Consider the following 25,601-nt stretch of genomic DNA (forward strand, 5'->3'; position numbering starts at 1 on the left):
ATGTCATTCTTCAACAATCAATGTCAGACGACCACAGGTCCACACCAATTGCTTTTTCTTTGTAATACAAATAATTAAATCTTCTCCTTCTTTTGCTTTTTTTGTTGATTTAAAATTGTTCATAATTATTATTTCAGAAAAATCTTAATCGGGCAACCGTTTCATGTTACGGACAGTCTATTTATATACATTTTAGGTTTTTTTTTATATTGCAGTACGCAGGATTTTTTTTTTTTTTCTTTTTTCGGATTGTGTGTAGCTGATTAACCCTATGATTTTAACAGCGTAACGCGGGCTTGTTGGCGAGCCTCGATATGGGGCTCTGCCAGGAAGAGTTTGAACCCTAGGGCTCGAAGAAGCGAAGGGATCGTCGGCCTGAGGGCGCCTCATGTGAGGCCGAACCTCGGCTCAGGCGACGATTGAAGTGAAAGGGTTACGGACGGTGATTAATCCGCACGCTTCCGAGAACGTGGTGCGAGCCCACGTCCGGTTGACGTTAGAAGTCGGGGACCTCGTCTTCGCCGGCGAAGACGCTGTGCATAGGTTGATTGTGTGTTCTGATAGGGAGCATTGTCAGTAGTAATCTGATCGTCAGGGTCCTGAAGGATATGTTGAGGCCTCCTCTTGTTGAGAGTGGCGCTAAGGTTGGGTAAGTAAAAAGAAGCCGCAACTATGAGAGGGTTGGGATGTCGGATAGACTTCTCAAAGTAGATTTTCGAGAGTTTTTTGAAATATTGAGCAATAGTGGGGAGTTTGAGATCTCTATGGAGATCGACGTTGCGTACGAACCAGGGGCACCCAGTAGCGTTGCGCATGAAGCGGTTTTGGAGAGTCTGGAATCTCTTGTATGCGGAGGGAGGGCGAAACGCGAAGGCGACGCTCGCATATGACATGATGGGGCGGACACAGGTTTTATAGAGTGTCACTTTATGGCGAAGTGACAACTTGCTACGTCTGTTTAACATGGGGTGGGGTACCGAGAACGAAGGTAGCCTTGTTACGGGCTGCGCTAATGTGATCTGCGAAGTTAAAGCGACTGTCAAAAGTTACACCCAAGTACTCGGCTGTCTTTTGCCACGGTATAGGACGGTTGAAAGTTAAGGTCCCTTTTGTCCCTGAGGTCAGGTCGGGCTCGTCCAGTGAAAAGCACTGCTGTGCTTTTATCCGGATTCACCTCTATCCTCCATTGGCGAAACCAAGCGCCTAAGCGCTCGATGGCCTTTTGGAGGCGGGATATGATGCGAGGTATGGTTCGGTATGTTGTATAGAGGGCGGTGTCGTCCGCAAATTGGGCTAGCTCTACGTAGGGGCTCTTTGGGATGTCGCTAGTGTAAAGCGCGTATAGGAGGGGTGATAGAACAGAGCCCTGAGGGTACGTAGGGTGATTACGTATCTCGCGACAGGCTTGCGTAAATCTTGCAACCACTGCTGTCACACGTCACTTTTCCATACAATAAATAAACAAAAGTGACGTTTGACAGCTTGTCGCGAGATACGTAATACCCCTGCCGGTTGCCTATTATTTTCACTACCTATTGCACACATAACAAACTATTGCAATTTTTAAATCAGAAATCATTACACATGATTTCCAGTTGATTAGCATGTAAAATTAATTGATGGGAATGATTTTTATTAAGAATAAATGAAATATTAAAAGTTTGTATCACAAATTCACGGGGTCCAAACTTGTGACTAGGAACTATAGCTGTTTTTCTCGCTCATACGTTAGTTATTGCTAGATCAACGTAATTCGTTCGTTCGACGTTCGTCGTCCTAATTTAAGGAATATTTTTTTTTTTTAATATCTGACATAGAGAATAAACCAGTAAAAAATTATTGTTTTTTTTTTTAAATTGCAAGTATTCGAAATTAATTTATTAGGCCTAATCCATAAGCACCTCAGAAATGTCAAATCTATCAGTTTGTGGTCGAGTCACACCATATTTAAAGTACACAAAAAGTTTGTTTTTTACTCGAAATAATTGGGACATGTAATTTGAAAGTTATCCACGATTATCTTTCGATAAAACGTACCGGTTAAGGTGGCACACTATAGTCGTAAAAATTATGGAGGGTAGAGGTAAGGAGAGTCATCTGGGTATATGAAAAAGTGTCGTTAAAATGTATTAAATTTGGATGGCGCCACATTTACATCAGGGTAACTCTTAAAAGAAGCGCCAAATATAAATATTGTTAGAGTAGGCTTGAAAAATAAACAAGGAAGTATGGAGATACAAGGAAGTAAGGTTATATTTACCACAATATTTTGTACAACGTAAGTTGTTGAAATTCTCAATAATTAACTACTTTAGTCGATAATGACATTCAATTTTTTAACTCGGCATACTTCAATTCATCTACGATTGCTACATTCATACCATACCCTGTGCATCCACCAGCGCCATTGTGGAGGATTTTTGAACTGTTATTTAGCGCATACACTGGACACTTTTTCAACTTTTCTCCCATATAAGATGACTCTCCTTACCTCTACCCTCCATAGTAAAAATGTAATAGGCCCGTTTTGACATTTGTGCAAGACCATAGAATGTAACTTGGAACAAAACTGAAAGAAACAATAAAATAAAAATCAATTACATACAGTGTTTTAAAAAATACGTAATTTTTTTTGGGACGTTAAATAATAAGAAAGAATATATCGCGAGTATTCTTTTTGCGCTTACTTAATAGTAGCATGCAATTTATAATTGTTGCTAAACGTTTCGAAAAAAGTTACGTTCTCAGTCTTTTTTTTTTAATTCTAGAGTTGTAACCATTTTTTTACTGAATATCGAAAGCCGCCGCGCTTGGTTCTCAAAGCCGCAAATAAAATTTTGAATTGACGACACTGGGTTCTAAATAATGAGTCTGAGTTGATGTATCTGACCAAGCGGCACATGACTGAAGCGTCCCCGCGCAAACTGCGCAGTTTTTCGTTCCCCATCTTGTAAAGTTGACTGTGCGCTCGTTTAAGTTTTATATATACTGTTTACTATTACGTTAACTTTTGCTCTTCTACTTTGGATATTGATTTAAACCTAGTGATTTGTCTCGATTTTTGTGTTTGTTGTTATATAGTACGAACTCTGTTTCAACATGTTGAAAAGAGGACGTATAATCAACAGCCAGTCACGCGAATTGGTTGTGAAGTTAAAGGAATACTTTGAACGAACGAACACTTTACAATACATAATCATATCAATCAAGTACTGATACAAACTTGAATTGATTTATCGTGAGTATCGAGTACCGAGTCTTATGGTTCCGTAACTAGTTACGTCGCGATGACAAATGTCAAAACGGGCCTAATACTTTTTTACGACTATAGGTGGCAGGAAAGATTATGCCGTATGATGATACAAACAAACATCATAATCATCAGAAATCAAATGCAAACGAAGTCACGGGCATCTATCATGCATTATCTCCTAGTAAAGAATTAATAAAGTTTTACACAATAAAAAATACTACAAATAAACCTACAACATACACAAACAATTTACTAACGTTTAATGAAACCTGAAACTTATAAACCTTTTCTTAGTGTCTCTAGTTTTTCTTAATTATGTTATGTTTGTATCTATTACTATTTCTTACAATAAATTGACTATGAAAAAAACAATTACGTTGAAGAAAATATAGTGACTAAATATTTACCCGAAACTTACACGTATAAACTTCGACACTACAGTTGGTAACAGTTGCTTCATTTTGGGAGTAAAAATAAATGCAATTGTCTCAAAATTACTTTTAACAAAACTTTGCGTAAGTTTTTGGATTCCAACTGTGTCGATGTGTTAAATTTTAGGGTCAACGGGTATCTACAAACAATTGTTTTTTTTTCAAATTTTATTAAGGCAACTGATAGCAAGGTATAAAGGTAAGGTATAGAAAATAATACACTAGCAACACTAATGTTTTACGATTAGGTATATTTACCAAAAGCCAAATTATGAATTATTTATATCGTGTATTCAAAAAATAAGTCATTTGCTATCCATGACATCCTTAGAGATATCTCCAGCGTTATGAAAAATCCATAAAATTTTATTTTGACTACTTATTATGAATATATGTTTCACCAGCTTGTTTTTGAGCGCTGCGACTTTTGCAGACCAAAATACTACAATATTCCATAGTGCACACACCGCAAAGCCTTAGGCAACAAGCTTTTTCGAGGTTTGCCCCACAAACGTCAAATTGACGTCTGGGGCACAAAAACACGGCGATAAGGACAAAAAATATGTCATTATTTTTTAACATTATTAAAAAACATATTGGTATCTCATCTTTCTCATGCTTTAAATAATAAACATCATTTGTATAAGCAGCCGTCACGGCCAGTACTATCCATTTATAGGTCCTGTATCTGTGCATAAATTATAATCTGGCAATACAGCATTGCCATGAAACTATCGATTCCTAAGAATAATCTTAATATATATAAATCTCCTGTCACGATGTTTGTCCGCGATGGACTCCTAAACTACTGAACCGATTTTAAATTAAATTGGCACACCGTGAGCAGTCTGGTCCAACTTAAGAGATAGGATAGCTTAGATCTTTAAGTAAAGTCACAATTTTATTTTATTGCAAATTATTTGTCTATAATTAATTGACAGTCACATGTTATATGTATATATACAACTATACTCATTTAAGGCTTAGCGATACTGAATACTTTAAAAACAAAATCAAACGCAGACGAAGTCGCGGGCAACAGCTAGTAAATAATAAAATTGATTACAACTTCTATAAAACGAAAAATGGATAATCGAATAGGTTCATTATAGATTATACAAAACCTCATGCGACCTGTCAAAATTTAATTGAATTTTCATTCTAAATTAGAATATATCTTTAAACAATAGTAGTTTAACAATCACCTTTGTGGATCTTCCAAGTATACGTGACATTGGCGAAATACGACGTGCCGATTTGGCACACCTGAAAGCCGAAAAAAGTAGTTTAAAAGTTAGTCATATAATTGGAGCCTCAGAATAAATATATACATACAAAGACATAAAATAAAGCTAACAAATGACAATCATAATTTTTTATTCCTATGACTTAACGGCTCTGGAGTCTAGCTCTTTCGGTCCTTCATCGGTATTCTCTAACTTTGTAAATGTGTAAATTCACCATACACATGGTTTGGAAATTTGACTCGAAGAAAATTGTCAAAAATCCAAATGTTTTATATTTTATGCTGCCATAAATTGGTAGTCGAGATAGAGAACTCAGATTCTATTCCACAAATTACCCGTAAAGAACCAAAAAATATTTTATTCCAAATACTCTAACCTAAATAGGTACTACCTGGAGTACCTATTAAACCGATACACAAATGTAACTGATGACTGGACCAAAGAGAATAATTATAACCACTACATTCATCTACTTTGGTTTTTATACTTTAGGTGTGCCAAATCAGCACATTGCAATTCGCTAATGGCATGTGTATTGGAAGATACACAAAGGGGATTGTTAAAGAAAAAAGTTAAAATTTAAAATTAAAAATAAGGCCTAAATCCTACAAAGGTTCTGTAGTAGCGTACCATGGTCATGAACTTAGGACTGTCTAATTGTAGCTCAAATGAAGGACCTATTTACCTGAGGTTTGATGAGAGGGATCGCTTCGTTGCGTAACGCGGTACGGCGCCAGTCTGCCTGGCTTCCAACTAGTAGTTCAAAATAGTTCAACTTAGATTAGAATAGGAAAAACGCAAGGAAAACAGTAATAGTACTTAGTGCTGGGTGCAAAGGCTAAAGGATTAGTTTAAATTATCAATCCGCAGGCGTCCCGAGACACCCATTTTTCACTCTGGAAGTTTTCATATACCTACTCTTATTATTAGTAGAAGGCTCCGAACAGAGTACAAAAATCTCGATATATGCCAAATAAAAAATAGCGATATTTTTTCGGCAACACTTAAAATGCCCCGAAAATTGCTGAAAAACTATTTTGTTTTATAATAAGGTTCAACGCAGTTATTAAAATGCAGCTTATTGCAATAATTGTTTTATTACAAAAATAAACCTTTATAATCTCAAGTGATTTTTTTTAGATAAATAAGCGAAAAGTAGTACAAAAGCTAATATTACTTAATCATTAATTAGCCATTTTGTTACAATACGAGCTTATTTTCACAAACCTAGACCAATATCGTCAGTAACCAGACTGCATTGTACAAGTCAAGACGGGAGTAGGTCTTAACCATATCGCGTTATATTATTTTGGTATATTACAAATAACAGTACAAATGATCTCCCTACCTTTACATTTCATGTTTTACATATTTAATATTGCACTATTACAATGTTAATATTAGTTACAGTGACAGTTAATACGCTGGATCATACATCAGCCTTTATAAAAACCAACCCTTACTCGTTTACATTAAATATCGTAAGAATTATCATTTCATACATAATATCACTTATCATCCCTGAATGGAGGGCTTGATAGGCCATCTATCCCCGCAATTCAATCCAACCGATGATTGTAGACACTTATAAGATTTAATCACTATTGCAGGCCAATGTGTACTCTAGATGTAATAACATCTCACTGTTATTAGTGCTATCATTAATCTCATTATCAGCAATGTTTTACAATCACAAATAACAAAGGAAATATCCAAAATGTCAGTCAATAGCATTGAAGCTCTAGAGTTTATCTATTGCTTACCTACTAAATTACTTAAAATATTATCAATAAATACAATATGATAATGAAATGAATACCTAACCTGAAAAAATATAAAGTTCAATTTATTATTTTTATTTATTATACACTGACAAGATGACTTTGCAGAGCTGTTGATTGATGGTAACGTCTGCGGGAGGCAAAGTCTTCGTTGTCATCATTGAGCCTCTCTTGTTCCACCGGAATATCAGAATGCACTGGTGTTACAACCAATTGTTCGTACTCTAGCGGTCGCTTTCTGTAAGAAAATACGTAGGTAAATAATATAAAATTTTATCAATACAAATATATATAACTACTGGCCTTACAATCAAAAAGATTAAGTCAAATAGCTATAAAATAGCTAAAAGGCAAATAACTATTCATTTACATCAATGCAAAGACCAAGATCTGTGTCAGCTGCACAGATTTTAATTTACATAAAAGTAAGTTTAGAGGTAATTCGAAAAGTGATTTTATACCATGGTGTTGTATACCACAGTAAACGTAAATTTACTCGCCGACTTAGTCAAAAAAAATAACACAAGCTACTAAACAACAAAAAATAACATTATTATCACTAGGGCCAGGAGTCTCCTCTTAGAATGAGAAGGGAATTCGACGAAATTCGCGGATTCACAGATACAGGTTTACTCAATAATAATATTTTAAAGTATTATTATTATTAACTAAATAGTAATATTTAATTGTTTAAATTAAAAACGCGCACATAACTTTCGATAAGTTAGATGTACGCGCCGGAACTCGGTACCCTAGATATTGAAGCTAAAATGATAACCACTAGGCTTTCATTGCTGGTGCAGGTTATACCCGGTGGCGTGCACTTCTTCAGTGCTTCTGTGCACCTTCCAAAATTTATATCACTCGAAGTATTTTTCCATTTATGACTGAATTATGCCTACCCTGGTATAAAACCTTGTGCACACCTGCGCCTCTTGTGATACCTGTAGCCTTAGTATAATATTTGTTTAAACTCTGTGTTGTCAAAGTAAAATGGACCTAAAGTTACTCGGTACATATTGCGACAGTAGTCGCAAATCCTGTAATTCTGTTTTTATTTTACAAACGTTCTGTGTAAAGTCAAAGCTAGGGTGTTGTAGGCAAATTCAAGCTTTAGCGCAATGGAAATAAGATCTTCGATGTTCAAGTTATTCCATACTCGAATACGTCTCCTCGATTGCGCGAGCAAATCTTGTACTAAAGCTACTGTTTTCTTTTCTAAATCGACGTCAGTCTCTATCGATTTAAACCAAACTTATATACTACTAACAGTTTCTGCTTCACTCTCCATTCCCAGAAGCTTAACTCGTAGACTTAATATGGCTTTTATTGTAATAGCAAAACAAACACGGTATGTTTCCGAAAAACCAACATATTCCAATGATGCAACAATCGTAGTAAACACAAGTATGTGTAGTTTAGTAAGAATAATATATAACAAATACCATTTATAAAAACTTGTGTTTTTAAAGGTTAACGATTCAACCGGTTTTTTAAAAAATAAAACGTACGTCGCGTCGTCTTAAAAGAAGACTTACCCTATAGCTTGAAGAAAAGCAATTTTTAACCAGTGGAAAAATCTAAACTCAGACGCTCGGCCGGGTTTCACAGCTGGATTAGCAGCGCCGATATACAACCATAGGAGCCACAAAATTGATAAACAACCCAGCGCATATATCCAGTTGACCAGAACCATTAGCAGCAGTTTTATTGCCACCTGAAATATAATTTTTTATTTATGTCCATATAGATTATTAGCAATAGATATTCCGGGGACTAACTTGGTTTCGCAATAATCCCAAACTAGATCTCATCATAGTGCCATCGTTTTCTATGTTTAAGTATTGAGAAGATCTATTTTTAGAGCTGTCTAGCATTTGTGTACAATGAAACTAGCTAACTATATTCAATTAAAATGGGAATAAATAAAGAGATAGTAATTTTTTGGAACGAAGGTCCTTATAGGAAGATGGGGAGGATTACCCTAACCGGCAAAAAACGTCCGTAACGAAAATGCGTGGAGCAAGATTTTATGTACAGCCTCTCCATTAGAACTATTAGCGTTTCAGTTTCAGAGACAGTAAATAATGTACCTCTAAAGCCTATGAAGTAATATTTATTTTTATTTTATTAACAATGAGTTAATAAAATAAAAGTGTTAAGATAATTTTCTTTATGTATCAATCCCGAATAATTATTTTCTATCGACCTTGTAGAACTTGAAATTAATATTTAATTCATAAGGAACTTTGTCGCATCTGGTGTCCCACAACACCATTCGTTTATTTTTTATTCCACAAAAATTAGACCTTGACTGCAATCATCTCAATCAATCATCAATCATAATATGATTCCTAAGGTGATTTTGGACCTGCCAATGCACAAGTTTAAAGAATTTGTTAAAACACATTTATTACAGCGAGGTTACTATACAATTGATGATTTTTTTAATGACAAGGTTGCTTGGAAGCATCCGGCTCCGCTTTCAGCTCTCACAAGATAGAAAAATGAATGTTAAAATGCAAAATGTAAATTGTTGATGTTGGAAAAGAGCAACTGCTGAGTTTCTTGCTTCTTGCTTCTTCTCGGTAGAATCTGCCTTCCGAACCGGTGGTAGAATCACTACAAACAGACAGACTTGACGTTTCAAAAGTGCTTATATTAGGCCTACTTGAAATAAATGAATTTTGAATTTGAATTTGAATCTCATCTAGTGTTAAGTGATGATGCAGTCCCGAGATAGTAACAGGCTAACCTGTTATGGCAGTTATGTTAAACCCATAGATAGCCATGAGCCTAATTTTGCTCAACCTACAAGCGTGGTTTAAAATTGCTAAGCCAGCGAATAATCGCAAGTTAAACACACCCATACGCCAAAAAATAATAAAAAATATTGCAGTTAAACCTTTTCCATACAGAGTAAAGATAATGTCTCAATTATTATGCTCACCAGTGGCAGTCTACCTCCTGCTTGCCACCTGCTGACTTGGGTTTAAATTGCTTCGCCTGCGATTAAACGGAAGTAAACCACACCCATACTCCAAAAAATAATAAAACATTAATTATCCTTACTCCTATTAATGACAGCCATCTATTGCAGAGATGCGAGTACCAATTTTTGTTTTTTGAGTGTACACTAATGTCCTCCCGCCGTGCATCGCCGTTTGCGAGCCTTCCATTCATAATGGCCGAATCAGTCGGGGAAGGTGTGAAATCCTAAAGCATAAGGGGAATTTTGTCACAAAACATTTTTTTATATATGGACATAAATAAATACATAATATTACGAGTAGCTTACAAGAATGGATTTGATTAGTAACAATGTCATGTTTTTTTATAGTTAGTTTTACTCAAACGGTTTTGATGATAATGCAAGAAATTCCCTGGGTAAGGCGAAATGAATGGTATCAGCATCAAAAATCGAGCGCACCCGAGATTCTAGAATTCTTTGACTTCTCTGAAAATGTGATTTGTGCTGCTCACAACATTATTATTTTAGTTAGTGAAAAATAGCGTTATGCTTACTCCCACAGTTTTATGCCGTATTCTTTCCGGAAATAGAAGATCTAAGTCACTTCCTGTGGCCCCATACACGTGCGTGTCTCTTTGAGATTGTCCTTGAAATCTGGAATGATTCTTTAAATACATTTTTTGAATCTAGACAAGCCATTTAGTATTATTGTAATGTGATTATGGCCACAAATTGATTTTTGATTATTTTTTTGCCATGACCAGACTGGAAAGCATCTGTAGAAAGTACAAATTTATGGATGTTAAATTATTAAAAAAACATAATGTACCTGAAATGCTTTTGTGCTGACGTGAAAAGCGTTTCAGGTAAATATTAAATACATTCTGGCACATGTGGCAGGCTTTTTACTATCAATCGTTTACATAAATCAAAAGAGTTGTCTCAGTTTTTGGCTAACCAAAATCAAAAATTGACTGACGATAATTTTATAATAAAATATAACGATAATTCTTATCGTATTGTTATATTATTGTCTTAATGTATCAGGGACTAAGTTTATGTGTGTATATTGGTTGCTACAAGAAGTAAATCATTTAAATAATTATGTAATGTTTTTACATAGTATAATAGGCCACAAAGATTTTTAAGAATTTCATTGTTTGCCCAAGTGTTATAAAATATATTTGATATGTAGATTACAAGTTATCATGTTCAATAAAAGATAGGAAATACAAAAGTAGATAATAAGTAATGTGGAGTGTGCATGGTAACAAAACAAAGACATACCTCATTTCTCTTTTATGTTGCAAATCAAAGGTTTGGGCGAGAGCAAAATAAGAATAGTCAATGCTAGCATAAGTGATCAGAAAAGGCATAGTGACTATTGGTGCAAGCTTGTTAATATCTCCAATGATGATAAATGTTACGGTCACTACTGCTACTACTATCATTGAATGTATGGGTACTTTGTTTGGACCTCTCTGTAAAGTAATAAACTTAGTATAAAAAAAACTACATGATGAATAAGTTTAGATAGTTACTAATGCAGATAACATTCCAGTGCAACTTTAAGCAAGGCTAGGCATGTCAGGCATCCACGTTTTTAAGTGATGGACACACACACACTGGGTCTTAGTACCATTCTATAATATTAAGGCTATAAAAAAATTATAGGATAATTCAATTGCATTAATAGCCTTTTAAAATCTAAAAATGACAAAAAAAAATATTGCCATAAACGTCTCCGAGAGCATACTACAGGTAAGTAAGATTATGCAAACTGTTATGCACCATCAAATATCACAAACTGACTGCAGAGAGTCTCAACTGTGCGATTGTCTTAAATGGTTGTATAAGTTACTATTAACAAATATTGTAAAAGAAAATAAAAATATTAAATATTAGAATTCATTACACTTACACCATGGCCAAGGACCTCTAAACCAGGTATGACTTTTTCATTAGCAATACTCTGCAGGACCCTTGGAGTGCCGTACATAGCACCGAGACAGGAGCTCATAGAGCTAACATACAATCCAGCAAGAAGCAAAACTGTTACCGCAGATATATCTGCAGTGATTGAAAAATTTTTCAATAATGCATCTCGACTGACTGTTGCTGCTAAAGTGATTATGAACATCAGATACAAGAAAGTGCTGAAAATAAAATTCAATAAATGTTTAATGCAATGTAAATTATTTCTAAATTGACTGAATATTTTACATTTCTGTTTTCTGATTTTGGAATTAGCTTAAAGTTATGTAGTAAAACTTATATAATTATAACACAATATGCAATGCAATATAAACTATTAAGCATAACCTGCATTCATGTGCCATTTCCATCATTATTCATTACAGGTGAAAAGGATCCCACTATTAAATAAAATGCAAATTTTGACTTATTAGAAATTGCTCAATTCCTAATTATTAGGTAGGCACTGATAAAAAAACAAAAATTTAGATACTTATTTTCAAAATACAGGGAGTATAATCAAATTAATCAAAATCCCATTACAAAAATGTTTAAAAACCAGAAATGGAGTTTTACAGACCAGTATAAATGATTATTTATATTCACAGAATAGTAGTTAATTTATACCTTACCCTGTCCCTATAGCTGCTAAGGAACCATTGGGTATGTTAATAGAGGGATTTTTCAAATCCCCACTCATATTAATGCCTGCCAGAATTCCAGTGATGGTTGGAAAAAAAACACCAAAACACTTAAACCAAGTATAGTCTTCTTGATAGTCAGCCCAGGTATTATTGGCCATAGTTCCACTAAGCCAACCTTTAAATTCAGCATCTACAATAAAAATTGTTAACCATTAAAAAAAATGTAACAGAATTTTTGTCACGAAAAAACTATGACCCTTACTGAAATAAATCAGTTTGAAAATGATTTCCAGTCAAGGGAAATACTTTAACTGTCTGAATAATGGAACTTAATAAACTGTTAATTATATATTCACCAGGTGTAGCAGTAAATGAACCAACAAAGAAATCCAGGGCAGCAACCAGAATGATCAAAAGAAGTGCAAACTGTAACTTGATAACCCATTTTACTCCAGCAACATTTATAGTGCCTAGTAACAACACTGCAGCTATAGAAAACCCACGAGCAGCCCACGGAGAATAGTCATTAGCTCCTACCAAGTCTGCCATGGATTCTCCAAATCCAAACACATTTAAGGCACAGCCTACAGCCTGTGAAAATTAAAATTTTATTAGTTTGTAGGATGTGCATAACAAAGACAGCTAGCCACTACTGAAAAGTTGGCATATTTATCATTTTACTTCTATTTGGAATATGTATTAAAAACATACCTGACCAAAACAGTAAATCATTCCTAGTGCTCCTCCCAGCCTGGAGCCTAATGTATGAGCAAGTAAAAAGTATACTCCTCCACTCTCTATTCTGCATCGTTCACATATCCCTACTGCTGACAACACTGAGATCAAAGCTACAAATACTGTAAAAAATATTTTATAGTTAAGATAAGAATATTTAACAAAAAAAAAACAATTTTGAGAGAAACTGTGTGCAAAAACATTTTAAGACATATTCTATCAAAATTACCTGCAAAAATGACTATTAACACTGCATTTACTAATCCAGCTTGTCCAACCATCCAACCAGATCGTAAGAAGACAATAACGCCGAAAATATTTATAAGACACGATGTAAATACTCCATCCCAAGTTCCAAAAAGAACTGGCTGCGATATGAAAAAGTTTGATTTCCACCAAGGCACGTCACCCTAAAATTTAATACCAAGTGAATAAGATTAAATAATAAGAACTTTTTCTTATTACCTCAGCTATGGATTTTTATTAGTACCTGTACGTCAGCAAAGATTTCGTTTGCACCTGATGCTTGATGCCCACCCGTTCCATATTGTGATTCATTTCCCAAGTCGACGAAGCCGCCTGATTGTCTCCGCATACGAGCTCTGTCATAATCTGGTTCATCACTTCGGAAACTATCTACATCTAAATCGATTCTTCTAGATCGAGTATTCTGATCCATTGTAAATAAGACCCTAAATTTTTCTTAAAGCATAATATTAGCTAAATAATAAATTGTAAACTGTAAGTGTACTGATGTAAACTATTCTATGATGTCACATTTTAACATTGACATTGACAATTGGTTTTCATCACTTGTCATTTAATTATGACGTAGACCACAGAGTAGGAAATTATACAGTATAGTGTGTCGTAGGCAGTATCAACCATTGTCTCGAAGCCAAAATATGTTTAAAACAATAGTGCATAAAATATTATCCCTGCCATGATAACAACGTACAATAGATTCAGGACTAAAATAGCAATGAAAGCATTATCTAATAAAAAATAATAGAAACTTATTTAAAAAACATTTTATTCCGTCGCTTTCTAGGGATACCAATATTATTGTTTTCTTTATAGAAGGAGGGGAAGGGTTAATGCATTCATTTAATATATTACTATTTCTATCTAATATGTTATTTGTAAGCTCAATGGCTAAAAGCATTTTGACGATAACTGATAGTTAACCATATATAATTGAAGTCGTTGTACTTAACCGAATAACTTTTGTTGTTTCGGTTAGTAATAATAATAAATAAATTTTTTAACCAAAATTCACAAGTAGCCTAAAAACTATTATGGTGTAATCATAAATTCTTACGAATTTTACCGTTCACCACCGTGCCGTCGACAAAAGGTAACATATTCTAAGGAAATTAATTAGCACCCACCTACTCACTACATCAATCAAGATTTTTCATATAAAAAAAAAATCCCTCAATATAAATAGGTAGGTACATCGGTTAAAGTTTAGAATTAGTAGTAGGTAGGCAGGTAGGTATAAATATATTTTAGTATTAACTAACAATCTTATTTAAAACTATATCCTATAAATTTATTAAGCCATATAGCCTCGCGAACTTTTGTGAGCAATGATCTATAAGTGCGGCAGGACGATAGAATGTTTTGTTTTAAACAAGGATGTGTGTATCTATACTTCTATACTTATATTATAAAGAGGTACCGTGCGTGAGTTTGTGTAGTTGTAAGAGTAATCACTGGTAGACTGAACCGATTTTCATAATTATGTCACCAATAGAAAGCGTTATTTTGGAGTGGCATATGCTATATATTAACCGAAAACCTGAAAAAATCTTTTTGTGGGAGTCGGATTTACAAAGTAAGCCGGAGAAAAAACGGTCGATCGAAAACGTTTATGAACGCTGCCTTAACGATGAGAGATATATGTTTGAGTTCTATAGAAAAGTTGCAGAGCTTGATAATGCCCACAAAAAAGTTCGCGGTAGCATATGTAGGTATAACTATTATATTTGAGTAACAAAAAGTATTTTTTTTATTTAAAAAATAATTAAAATCGTTAGGTCATATTTATGTCATATTTTAAAAAAATATATTTTTTTATCAAAATAAGCAAACTAATCGTCTTAATTAATTAAAACAAAAGATTTTCCCTTTTACTGCATATAATACGAGAAAATACGAGAATACGAAAATACTAGGTATGGAACCGCGACCATGTCGTAATCTTTTGAGTTATATTAATTCTATTAGACGTTTTTTTTATATGATCAAAATATCAATATATTAAGAAATAATTTATGTTGGCTCATATCGGGTTGGAACTCCAGAAGAACTGTATATTATTTTTGTACCAAATAATAACATTGCATATTAGATTACATATTGGAAAGCAGGCCGGTATTCCATGATATATTATGAAAATTAAGCAATTAGTCGACGCGGGTGAATATTAAGTTCCATAGTAGAAATAATAGAACTCTGACGTAGTTTCTTAGATATGGTCGTTTAAAGCAAAAAAATATTACCTGCTTTGGTGAAGAAAAACATTGTGAGGAAACCTGCATGCTTTAGCCCAGTGTGCTGTAGTGGTCCGCTGTAGTAGGTTGGTAATAATGAATAAACATAACCTTTCCGAAATCAATTCGACTAGCAGAGCCTGGTTATGAATTTTCCTCTTCTAACTTATATTTGATATTAGATTGCACCGTAATATACCTTTGGCATTAAATCGCCATCAATCGCTACTTAGACATTAAATTAAAAAACAAAGAGGTGTCCAATCAAAAAAAAATTGTTTAGATTGATCGGTTTATGTTAAATCAGAAATCAGTCAACACAATTGTTATTTATTAACTTACTTACCTATTGCAGATACAAAGCATCACATACTTTAAACTATTACAAATAAGTATATAATAATATAATGAATTTATTTAAATATTCTGAATATTAACTAGGTATATAGATACTAAGTAAGTAAGTATGTATAACAATTTTAAGAAAATGACTTTAGTTGTTTTATAATTAATCACTTTAGTTGTTTAATAATTAAGTAATTAGGAATTACCAACGTCACAAAGGTAATATGATTAAAAATAACGTATGAATTAGAACCGAGGCAGCGCCATATTTAATTATTTAATTAATGCATTCGTATCATTATTGCTTTTGTTTATGTGATGGCATGGCAACAGCACAAGGTAATAGTAAATTATTTAACTAGTGTGCTTACTTGTATTTAACGTTAGTAAGTAGTAGTGTAACAACCAGTGCATACGTCTTTCATACGACGTTTTTCATCATACTTTTACATCATATTGCGAGGAAAAAAAAGCCTAAACTTTCAAATGTTTCAAATGTTCTCAGAAAATAAGTAACATTTTCCTATTTTTCCACTACCGGAAAGCGGAGTCAAATCTAATATTGCTCTGCTTTCCAACTTAAACTGGACATTTTAAATTATTGATAACTAACCACAAAGCGAAAATATTAACGAAATGTTAATTACAGCGCAACGGTTTTTATTTCGCGCACCTGCAGACAACTTACCCATATTAAAAAATCAATAAAAGGAATATTCAACACATAGCTCAATCTTACTATGGATTGTGGATAATTTAATTAAATTAAACATTCATTTATCACAATTAAGAAGGTCTAAAATATATTTCCATTTAAGAAACTGCATAGTATTTTTAGCCGCATATAAATTTTTTTTGGGTAAAAAAAGAATATGTATTACCATGTTAAATTAAAAATGTACAGTTAAATTGAAATGCAGTGAGGTACAAACGCATCTTAATTGGGACGGCATAAATAAAATACAAGTGCATGTATCTTGCCTATTAAACGCCTCAAGCCCGCAATCGCAGTAGCGTGCCACATTACGACCTACTTGTAACCAATCACTAGGAAGGTGGACGCCGCTAGGAAGGTTTTGATTTGGCCATAACAGTGGTCAGATATTATACCTTCGCATGAGGTGGAGTTAAAGTTAGAGTATATCAAGTGGCGTAGCGTAGGTATGCGACATAGAAAGCCAAATCCATAAAAGTTTCAGGGGACGGCATTATGTAAGCATAACCATATGTAATTTAATGGTTCTGAACCCTCACGGGCAACTCTTCTACTTCTCTTCTACTGGTAATTTGAATAATTTCCGGATTCCAAACATGCGGTGAAGAAGTAAAACTACTTATAGCTGTATAACTTACTTTATCTGTCTTTTCGTCTTCTAAGACTTACTTTTGAAATAAGTAAGTCTTAGAAGGATTAGGATTTGACGAGTTTCGACAAACGGCGTGACAAATTTCAATTTGGCGTCGGACGGTGGAAAGCGTTAGGGATCAATCACATTTTTTAAACATTAAATTATATAAATGAAGGTTCTGTTGTCAAAGAATATACTTCTATAATCACAGACTTCGCATGGTACATGGTAAGTTTGTCTTGTCCTTATTCATTACCGAATAAGAGTATGCATATGCCTGTGTGTCAAATACATGGTCGTCTGTGTAACGTTTTAATCAGATTTTTATGAATAATTAAAAAAATATATAGAAGCATACCTAATAAAGTGACAGGAGTCACATGATTTTAATTTTGTATGTGATGTTAGGGCTGTATCTGATTTCTTTCAGTAAAAACTATGGCAGTATTTAACTCAAAAACTATTAGGTTTTCGGTTTCACAGGTAAGTCTCAGAGACAGTACATATTGTACCTCTAAAGCCTGTGAAGTATTATTTCAGTTTTCATTTATAAGTTGTATAAACTATAAGTGTGGGAAATTTAATATTTCTCCCTAATAGATTGGTATTAGAGAGTTATTTTAGGTGCACATCGGAATTGTTGAGTGTCTACCATTGAGTGTTTACCTTCACTTGACGCGGCCTTAGTTTGGGTTATCGTTTTGTTACTTTTGTGGAAGCGAAAATAATCATGGCATCAATGATTGTGTGTACTACCGTTTTTAATCATATTTACATAAAAAAAATTACGTAAAATACTTACCTTAAAAACTAAAATCTGTAGTTTAATCTAATACGCGCAAATAAGATATGAACATGCAGATCAAATATGTATACTGAAAAAGGCTTGAAATAAAACATTGATTATTTTTAGTTTGTAAGTAGCTAATTATCTATACATTGGTACTTAAAATTGAAATCCGGTGTTCTTACATATTTTAAGCGTTTTACCTTTATTTACACCTTAACTAAACTAAAAAGAAAGCATCAATGAGGACAAAAAACCTGCAGTCATAATTAGTTTATAAATATAATATTACCGTAAAATGTCATCGATATATTTAGATAGGCCTCACTCCATATTTAACCAAAATTCGCTTGTATTTATATTGAAACGATTCATCGTCTATCCTGTAAAATATACAACGTGTTCGAAAATGTCATACTGAGGACCTTCGTGTCATCGCGTGCTTTGTTAAATTGTATCGGATTGATTGCAAAAGCATCTTTTTTTTTAACACGCTTTTATTTATCTATGAAGGCCTATCTATACACAGAGACATCAGACATATGAATTGCCTGAGGAATTGTTAAAATTAGTACTTAACAGTTTAAAAAACATTATTCAAGCACTTCTCAATATTTTACATTAGGTACTTAAGTAGTGGTCAATTTTTTATTGTACTTGGTTTGTTTACGGGTAAAGTCTACAGGGTTTGTAAAGTTTGCGTTGTCCAAGAGAGACAACTTTACACAGTGCGTCTGTGCAAAGTTGTGCCGAATGGTTGGCGCCCGGACCTATCCGTAAAATGTATCTTATTATTCATTTTTTTTTATTTGAGAGGAACTAGTTGATCAAACTGTCTATAAAATACTATTATGCTAAAACAGCACAATTTTTTTAACCGTTTCAAAGAGCGCTGTCGGACTTAATGCGCTTCAGGCGTTTTATACAATAAATGCATCTTGCTGTTATTATCTAATATTATCCATATTGTTAATTTATTAAAAACGCACTGGAATACATATTAACCGTCAGCGCACTTTTTACGATTTTATATTATTTTAAATAACAGGCATATAAATAAATAGGTTTATAATAGGTACCTAAGTCAAACCGATATAGGTAATGAAAAAGTGAGTCTAGATAGGCTAGGTAAGCGTATAACTGGTTTTTCAGGGTTAAAACCGTTCATACCTTTGATGTAGGTACCTACCTAAATTTGTTAAACGAATCAAATACATCCTATTATACTTATATTACTCATCAATTCCTCTCTTGGCTCAGAGGTAGATAAATATTGTAGGTATATAGTTATAAGGATTATTCTTGTCCTTTTAGTTATTACCTTTAACTCAATAATCAGTATCCACCTATTTTTTTTCATTAATTAATACAAATAGGTAAATCTTATAAGATCACAAAAATAACTGTGTGTACATAGGAAATTGTGACTACTCATATATTTTCGAAGAATAGTGCTTATACTTAATAACTCTAAGTATTGCATTTCTGGGTATTTTTAAATTATTTAATAATTATAGGTAATGTTAGGTGTTATATTCTATAGGTACCTACACAGAGTGGAAAAAGAAGCACCAAGCGATTAAAATCTCTATGAAAGAGTATTCAAACTTTAAATCAGCATAGATAACAGAGAGTTATGTATGAATACATTTTATAATATATGCCTTAAATCTCGCTTAGTTAAATAAAACTAATTATATAAACGCATTTTTATCGGATTACAAAATAAAGTGAATGGTGGCTTTCTATTAAATGCGTTTCTTGTGCAAAATATTTGCTTATACCTATAGCTTAGACTCGTAGATGCTCAAAGTTTCCACCCTGTATAATTTTATAAGTATATTGCCAACTTTTTTTATAAGAGTTTAGAAGTAGACCTGATAAATAAAATCATAAATACAAGTAGATATTCACCTAAGTACCGCCCTTCTTAAGATATTTAAATAATAAAGTATTTTGTAGTTACTATAATATTGGACCATTACACAAGTCGTTGACGGTGTTTCTATGTATACAAATTTTCCTTCAATCGCACATCAAACATTGACAATTAGAATTAAGTGCACTATAGTTACTAGGTATTAATAGGTAGAACTAGGTCCCATTTATAGCTGTTTGCATGAACGCTGAACTAGGCAAAAGCCCTAAAATTCAAGAGAAGACCAGTGTAAACCTGGTGACTGTAATGTGTCACTATTTAGATAATAATAATATTATATACTTACAATTAATATTTTGAATGTCAGGCAAATCGTTACCCTGCGTTTTTTTAAGAAATGTGTCCAAAATTTCAAAAAATTGGTTCAAGTTTAGGATTTTCCAGGAAGTAAGGTAAGCTCGAGTGTAATAAATCTGCATCATAAAAGAAATTTCGAAAATACATCACTTTCCATATTAATGAGAACCCTAAATATATATCCCATTGACCAGAGTTAAGCATTCGAGCCTGAGCCTACGACTTCTCTTCAAGCCGATCGAGGTATCGAACTTTTTACAGGGAAAGTTCTAAGAGTTTTAAATTACACCGTTCATTTTTGTCTGGATATAGCGGATTATAGTAACTTGAGCGCAATGTTCATTTTACGATAATTAACGCCTGATTTTGACAAAATGAATCGTGTCAAAAATATGGTGGGTTAAAATTCGTGTTCATTCACACAAACTGTGACAATAGCAAAAAATTTGGATTTCATTTCCAATTGGCGGATTATTAACTTTCAGCGCATGGTCCGCAGTAATTAATAAAGTAAACAAAAACGATGACCTGAAAACATGTCGATATCAATATTTGTTTCTCAAGTTCTACTTTACGCTCTAATGGCCTGGAACTGAAAAATATGTAGAAGTTACAAAGATAAGCGTGCTCTGAATGTTCAGATCAATAAACATTTAGGTAATGAGCACCAATTCTCATGATGGTGGGCAGTGGCCGATGACAGTTGGACAGACTAAGGTTTTCAATTTGCCCTGGGCAAATTTAAATTCCCTGTGATGCAGTTTTATTGCAAGGAGAAGTATCAAAACTCTAGACTAAGTATGTTTAAAACAAACTCTAACTGAGTGATTCATAGTTATAACTTCACTATATGCGTTTGTGTGCAAACAAAATTGTAAGATGCCTAGGAAATAGTTTATATAAAGTAATAGGAAGATAGGCAGCACAATTTGTCCCTTCTTGTAATAATTTAACACATTTCAATTATAATGATGAAAGAACGATACAGTTAGTTAGTTAATGTAGGATATATAAATGGGAAAGCTCGCCAGTTAATGAAAAACGTCTAATTTTATGACGAACATAAAATAATTGTTTATAGCTTACTGAGAGCTTACTCGTATCGCAAGCAGTAGTTTGAAATGAGAGTTTATCGACATATCTTAACGTCCTAAAAATAAGGTCTTTAAATATATTACAATAAGTCAACAACATTCAAACGATACTGCTTTAAGCGAAGGTAGTAAGCCTAATAAGACGACATCATGCCCTAGATGGAAACAAAGTTTTTCTAGTTATTCCTTCATTCTTAATCGTAACTTCTGTACCTTTGGACCAAAATTCCAACTTGTGTTAATTTTGGATGATATTTTATTGATTTCAGGAAAAAAGTAAAAACTTATATTAAATAACTAAAAACCTAAGTACTACTATTATTACTATTCAAAAAATATAATTATATTTTTTTGAGAACGAGGAATCTAAGTTTTATTTGGCTTTCAATGTTTGGGCCGCTTTAACTCCAAGTCGCTAGTCGGTTTGTCTTCATAGGTTGGTAACTAGCTAAGACCGAACTCTCCCACCAGAGTAGACCAGTTAAAGTTCAGTATTAGTAGTAAAATAAATTATTCCATAATAATCCTTGCTGGAAATCAAACCTGAGAGCTCCCACTTATATATTTAATACGTGGGACTGCTCACCACTTGGGACTGGTGGGACTGCTCAGGGCGGTCGTCGAATATGATTTTTGACTTATAAATATTAAATAGAAATTGGGCGAATATAAGATTTATATTGGCCATTTCTAAAGACTTGTCCCTTATTGGTAAGCAGAAACTACCCCTATCAGAAATCGCATGGAATAAAATGTCCAACTGATCCTGTTCTATGCAAGTTACTAAAACGTTTATGTATAGCATAATATTAAGTATTTGCATAAAACGTATAACGCAACTAATTTACCTATTTTAATTTCACATTTTTGACTTATTATTATTCACAATTGCGATTACAGCTAATAATAATATTAACAAACAAATTTTTATTAGTGCCTAATAATAACTGAAAATATTTATCACAGCTCAATTGTTAAATAATTTTTAAGTTCAACGTATTGGTGAGTCATATTTTACACAGGTTTATCTATTATATCTTCTGTAGGATAGGACGTAATTATTATGTATTATAGATTCAATTTCATGCATTTTAATAAATGATCAGAACGAAAAAATTTCCGATGTACCTACCTACTAAGTAGACGAGTACGAAATGAAATAGCGTTCTGGTTGTATGCATTAAGAGAAAAAATTTAATTCGAACTTAAAAAGCAAGCATAGTTTTTCTCAGTTCTAAAAACTGCACGATGTCTTTACTTATTTTTTTCATCACAAAACTCTTGGCAGATTCAATCGATTGGATGATAGTCATAATATGAGTAACAAATTTCGAAATACGAACATAAATATAATAAGTTGTTGTGCTGGTTTATGTGTTAGCACATGACCATCTATTCTGCCAAAAGCCCTTCGTATTTAAATAGAAAATAACCGTAGAAATTGTCCCCATTAGTCTCATCAACGCAGAAAATTGTTTTCTTGTAATTTTATATATTTTAAAACCTAAATTATTTTTGTCCTAAAGTAATTTAACCTTCGTCTTTCCAGGGTGTAATCAAATCCATTAGCAGATTTTAGAAACCTTTTTTTATTATGTTGTTGTCATCTATGCATATAGATTATTATTATTATATATAATTATAGCTTTCGCTGATGCGTCTATTATATATTATTTTAGATAGATAGATTTATGTTTATTAATTTTTAATAATTTTTATACATACTGTGCTATAATAAATAAATTAATTAAAGTTTTTGTTGTTAATAGATACTATTATTAATTCTTTCTAAACACTGCTGTACCTACGCCGTTATTTAACATGAACTTTATTTTTTTTCATATTTAGTATTAAACTTGAACATTGAATTTTACATTTTCTTTGATTTTATGAAGGAATGGCCGTTATAAAAGTACTCACATTCCCTCTTATACGTTTTTGCATAGAGTAAATTATTGTTTTAAACTAAGTAATAATTCATAGTTTCCTAAAAATTCATCAAAGTATTCAATTAAACCTTGTAGAGTTCTTATTAGCTATTTATAAGCAACAGGCGTTTTAAGCGGTATCTAATTAGTTTTTAACCATTATGGTACAAGAGTGCATTTGTTGGTAGTTACATTTAAGGCGAAGATTGTTACCTCAGTAGAAGGGCAGATAGCACCAAAAATGTAATTACCATGTTTTATTCGATGCTTTTCAATACATTTGTGAAAAACTACATACCTATTGTAAAAATTATATTCTATTAGAGTTAATTTACGGGAACATTGTTGCTTGAATAATAATAGTTTTATCTTAGTTCAAATTATGAAAAAAACGGGATGTAAAGGGGATATTTACCGATAATAAATGTACTTCAACGATGATATGAGAGGCGTTTTTAACAAAATGTATTGAAAAGGACCTTTATTCCTTAATTACTACGTCTAGTGTCTACATCGAGTCTTTGGTCTTTATACAATACCTTAAACGATATTATTATTACGAGTGGAATCGATAACGTTAAATTTCACTCTATCGTTGTATATTTAATTTATAAAGTCACACTGAACCAAACCTTCCTTGCTTTTTACAATAGTTTTCAGAAAATTGTGACATAACAGCAAACTTTATGCGAATTTTGTGCGAATGCAAGTTGGAGCACACACTAGCTTTCGGAACGGAAATGTTTTTGAATATATTGGTGGGGTTCATACATCTGGGCGTAGAAGATGTAGATCAACGGCAACATCCCGCCTCTGAGGTCGCATAATTCGTGGGTGGTGGTCTGGTTGCACAGAGTCGCCTAGCAAAGCTGCATCCTCAGCCAGCGAGTCGACGGAACCGTAGCCTCGCTCATCGCCTGCCTCGCCTTCGCACCAAGATGGAGACCCGGAGCTGTCAGACCTCGTGCCACCCACCTCTGCCTCCGTTTCTACCTCTACTGAACAGCTTGGACAAACCTCTGTAACATATACAATTTAAAAAGTTACTTAGGTATAATTTATAATCACTGCATTTTATCTTTGTTGGAAAATGTGTAATTTTTATACACTTTATTGTGTATTAATATTGAATTAAAATTGTTTTGCAATCTGCAGTTACATCATTATTTTGTCAACAATAGAAGTTTGAAATGCCTTCTAAATCTAAACTCTAACCCGTCTAAAATTACTGCATAATTTAACAATGCTACTAAATTTCTTCCAATAAGTAGGTTCTTTAATGTTTTGAGATCTTAGTATCTACTTACTCACAAAAATATTACAAAACATGCTAATAATAAAGAACGTCGTGATAGAATGAAGAATGAAATAAAATAATCGTTACATAATGTAATTAGGTACTACTGTTCATAACTCACAGTAATACCACTACGAACTAACACCAATGCGCTCGAAGAAAACATAAAAATAATAAGTTTAGTTATAAATCAGCAAAAACATCGACGTTTTCTTATTGATTTATGACAGACATCGATGGCAGATCACAAAACTGTTTAAATAATTGTTTAACTTAATTTCGTCTAAATGGGGAATGTGAGTAAATTATTTTTAAAATGTCAAACGAAACTATAAGAGGTAAAATGAAAAAAAACGGTAAATCTAAATACAACACCATCATCATGAGCATTCATAAGGCAGGAGCGACTGGGAGGGCACAGGATCAGGACACAGAGAGACTATAATACGAGTACACATTCCACACATCAAAAGGGAATGGTTCAGGACTCACGCAGCCGGCGGGGGCCGATAAGAATGGGGCTGTCCCAAGATGTCGGTCAGAGAGAGGTCGACGACGAATAGTCTTCATAAGATGCTGCAATTTTGTAATATTCGCATATTTATACCTATGGCAACGATGTTTTAATAGGTTAAATAAGTAAATTTACTTGTAACTTATATAATTACTTAAATCTGTTTGAAATAAAACATTTTTACCCACAGGAATCATCAAATATTCATTTTTTTAAAATACAATTCAAAATTGCGGAATTTTTAGCCCAAATCTCTATCTGAGGCTATCGCGGCCTAAGTTATTTTTAGGTAGTTATCCATTATTTTAGCAAATATTTGCAGTTTTGGTACCTATGTATTTTAAAAATAAATATTTAATTACCCTATAATATTTAACCAGATAATATTTTGGCATATAAACATATATTTGAATAGATAACTTTAGCAATTTATCTGCCTCTATGCGGATGTTTGAAATACATTCCGTAATTAACAGTCCGGGCTGCTTCATGAATTTTAATGTAACGTCATGGAGTG

At 33.2% G+C, this 25,601-nt stretch overlaps 2 protein-coding genes across 3 annotated transcripts in view; both read right to left on the reverse strand.

The window, feature by feature from the left end:
- Positions 1 to 6,590: 6,590 nt before the first annotated feature.
- Positions 6,591 to 13,795, reverse strand: LOC120631805 (solute carrier family 12 member 8). The gene is made up of 11 exons (XM_039901488.1): positions 13,527 to 13,795; positions 13,266 to 13,446; positions 13,013 to 13,158; positions 12,658 to 12,892; positions 12,290 to 12,491; positions 11,605 to 11,839; positions 10,971 to 11,164; positions 10,238 to 10,337; positions 9,785 to 9,928; positions 8,251 to 8,429; positions 6,591 to 6,950 (listed from the first exon to the last, which is right to left on the reverse strand). The coding sequence occupies exons 1-11, from the start codon at positions 13,713 to 13,715 to the stop codon at positions 6,794 to 6,796; spliced, it is 1,962 nt and encodes a 653-aa protein (XP_039757422.1). The 5' UTR covers positions 13,716 to 13,795; the 3' UTR covers positions 6,591 to 6,793.
- Positions 13,796 to 23,229: 9,434 nt separating this feature from the next.
- Positions 23,230 to 25,601, reverse strand: part of LOC120629926 (potassium voltage-gated channel subfamily KQT member 1) — a 54,355-nt gene continuing 51,983 nt past the window's right edge. For both annotated transcript variants that reach the window (XM_039899022.1, XM_039899014.1), the window contains one exon: positions 23,230 to 24,292. In XM_039899022.1, the coding sequence (XP_039754956.1) occupies positions 24,039 to 24,292 (254 nt within the window). In that variant the 3' untranslated portion in view covers positions 23,230 to 24,038. The remainder of the gene's footprint in view (positions 24,293 to 25,601) is intronic.

The sequence above is a fragment of the Pararge aegeria genome, chromosome 2, assembly GCF_905163445.1.
Source record: "Pararge aegeria chromosome 2, ilParAegt1.1, whole genome shotgun sequence".
Classification (NCBI taxonomy): Eukaryota; Metazoa; Arthropoda; class Insecta; order Lepidoptera; family Nymphalidae; genus Pararge; species Pararge aegeria.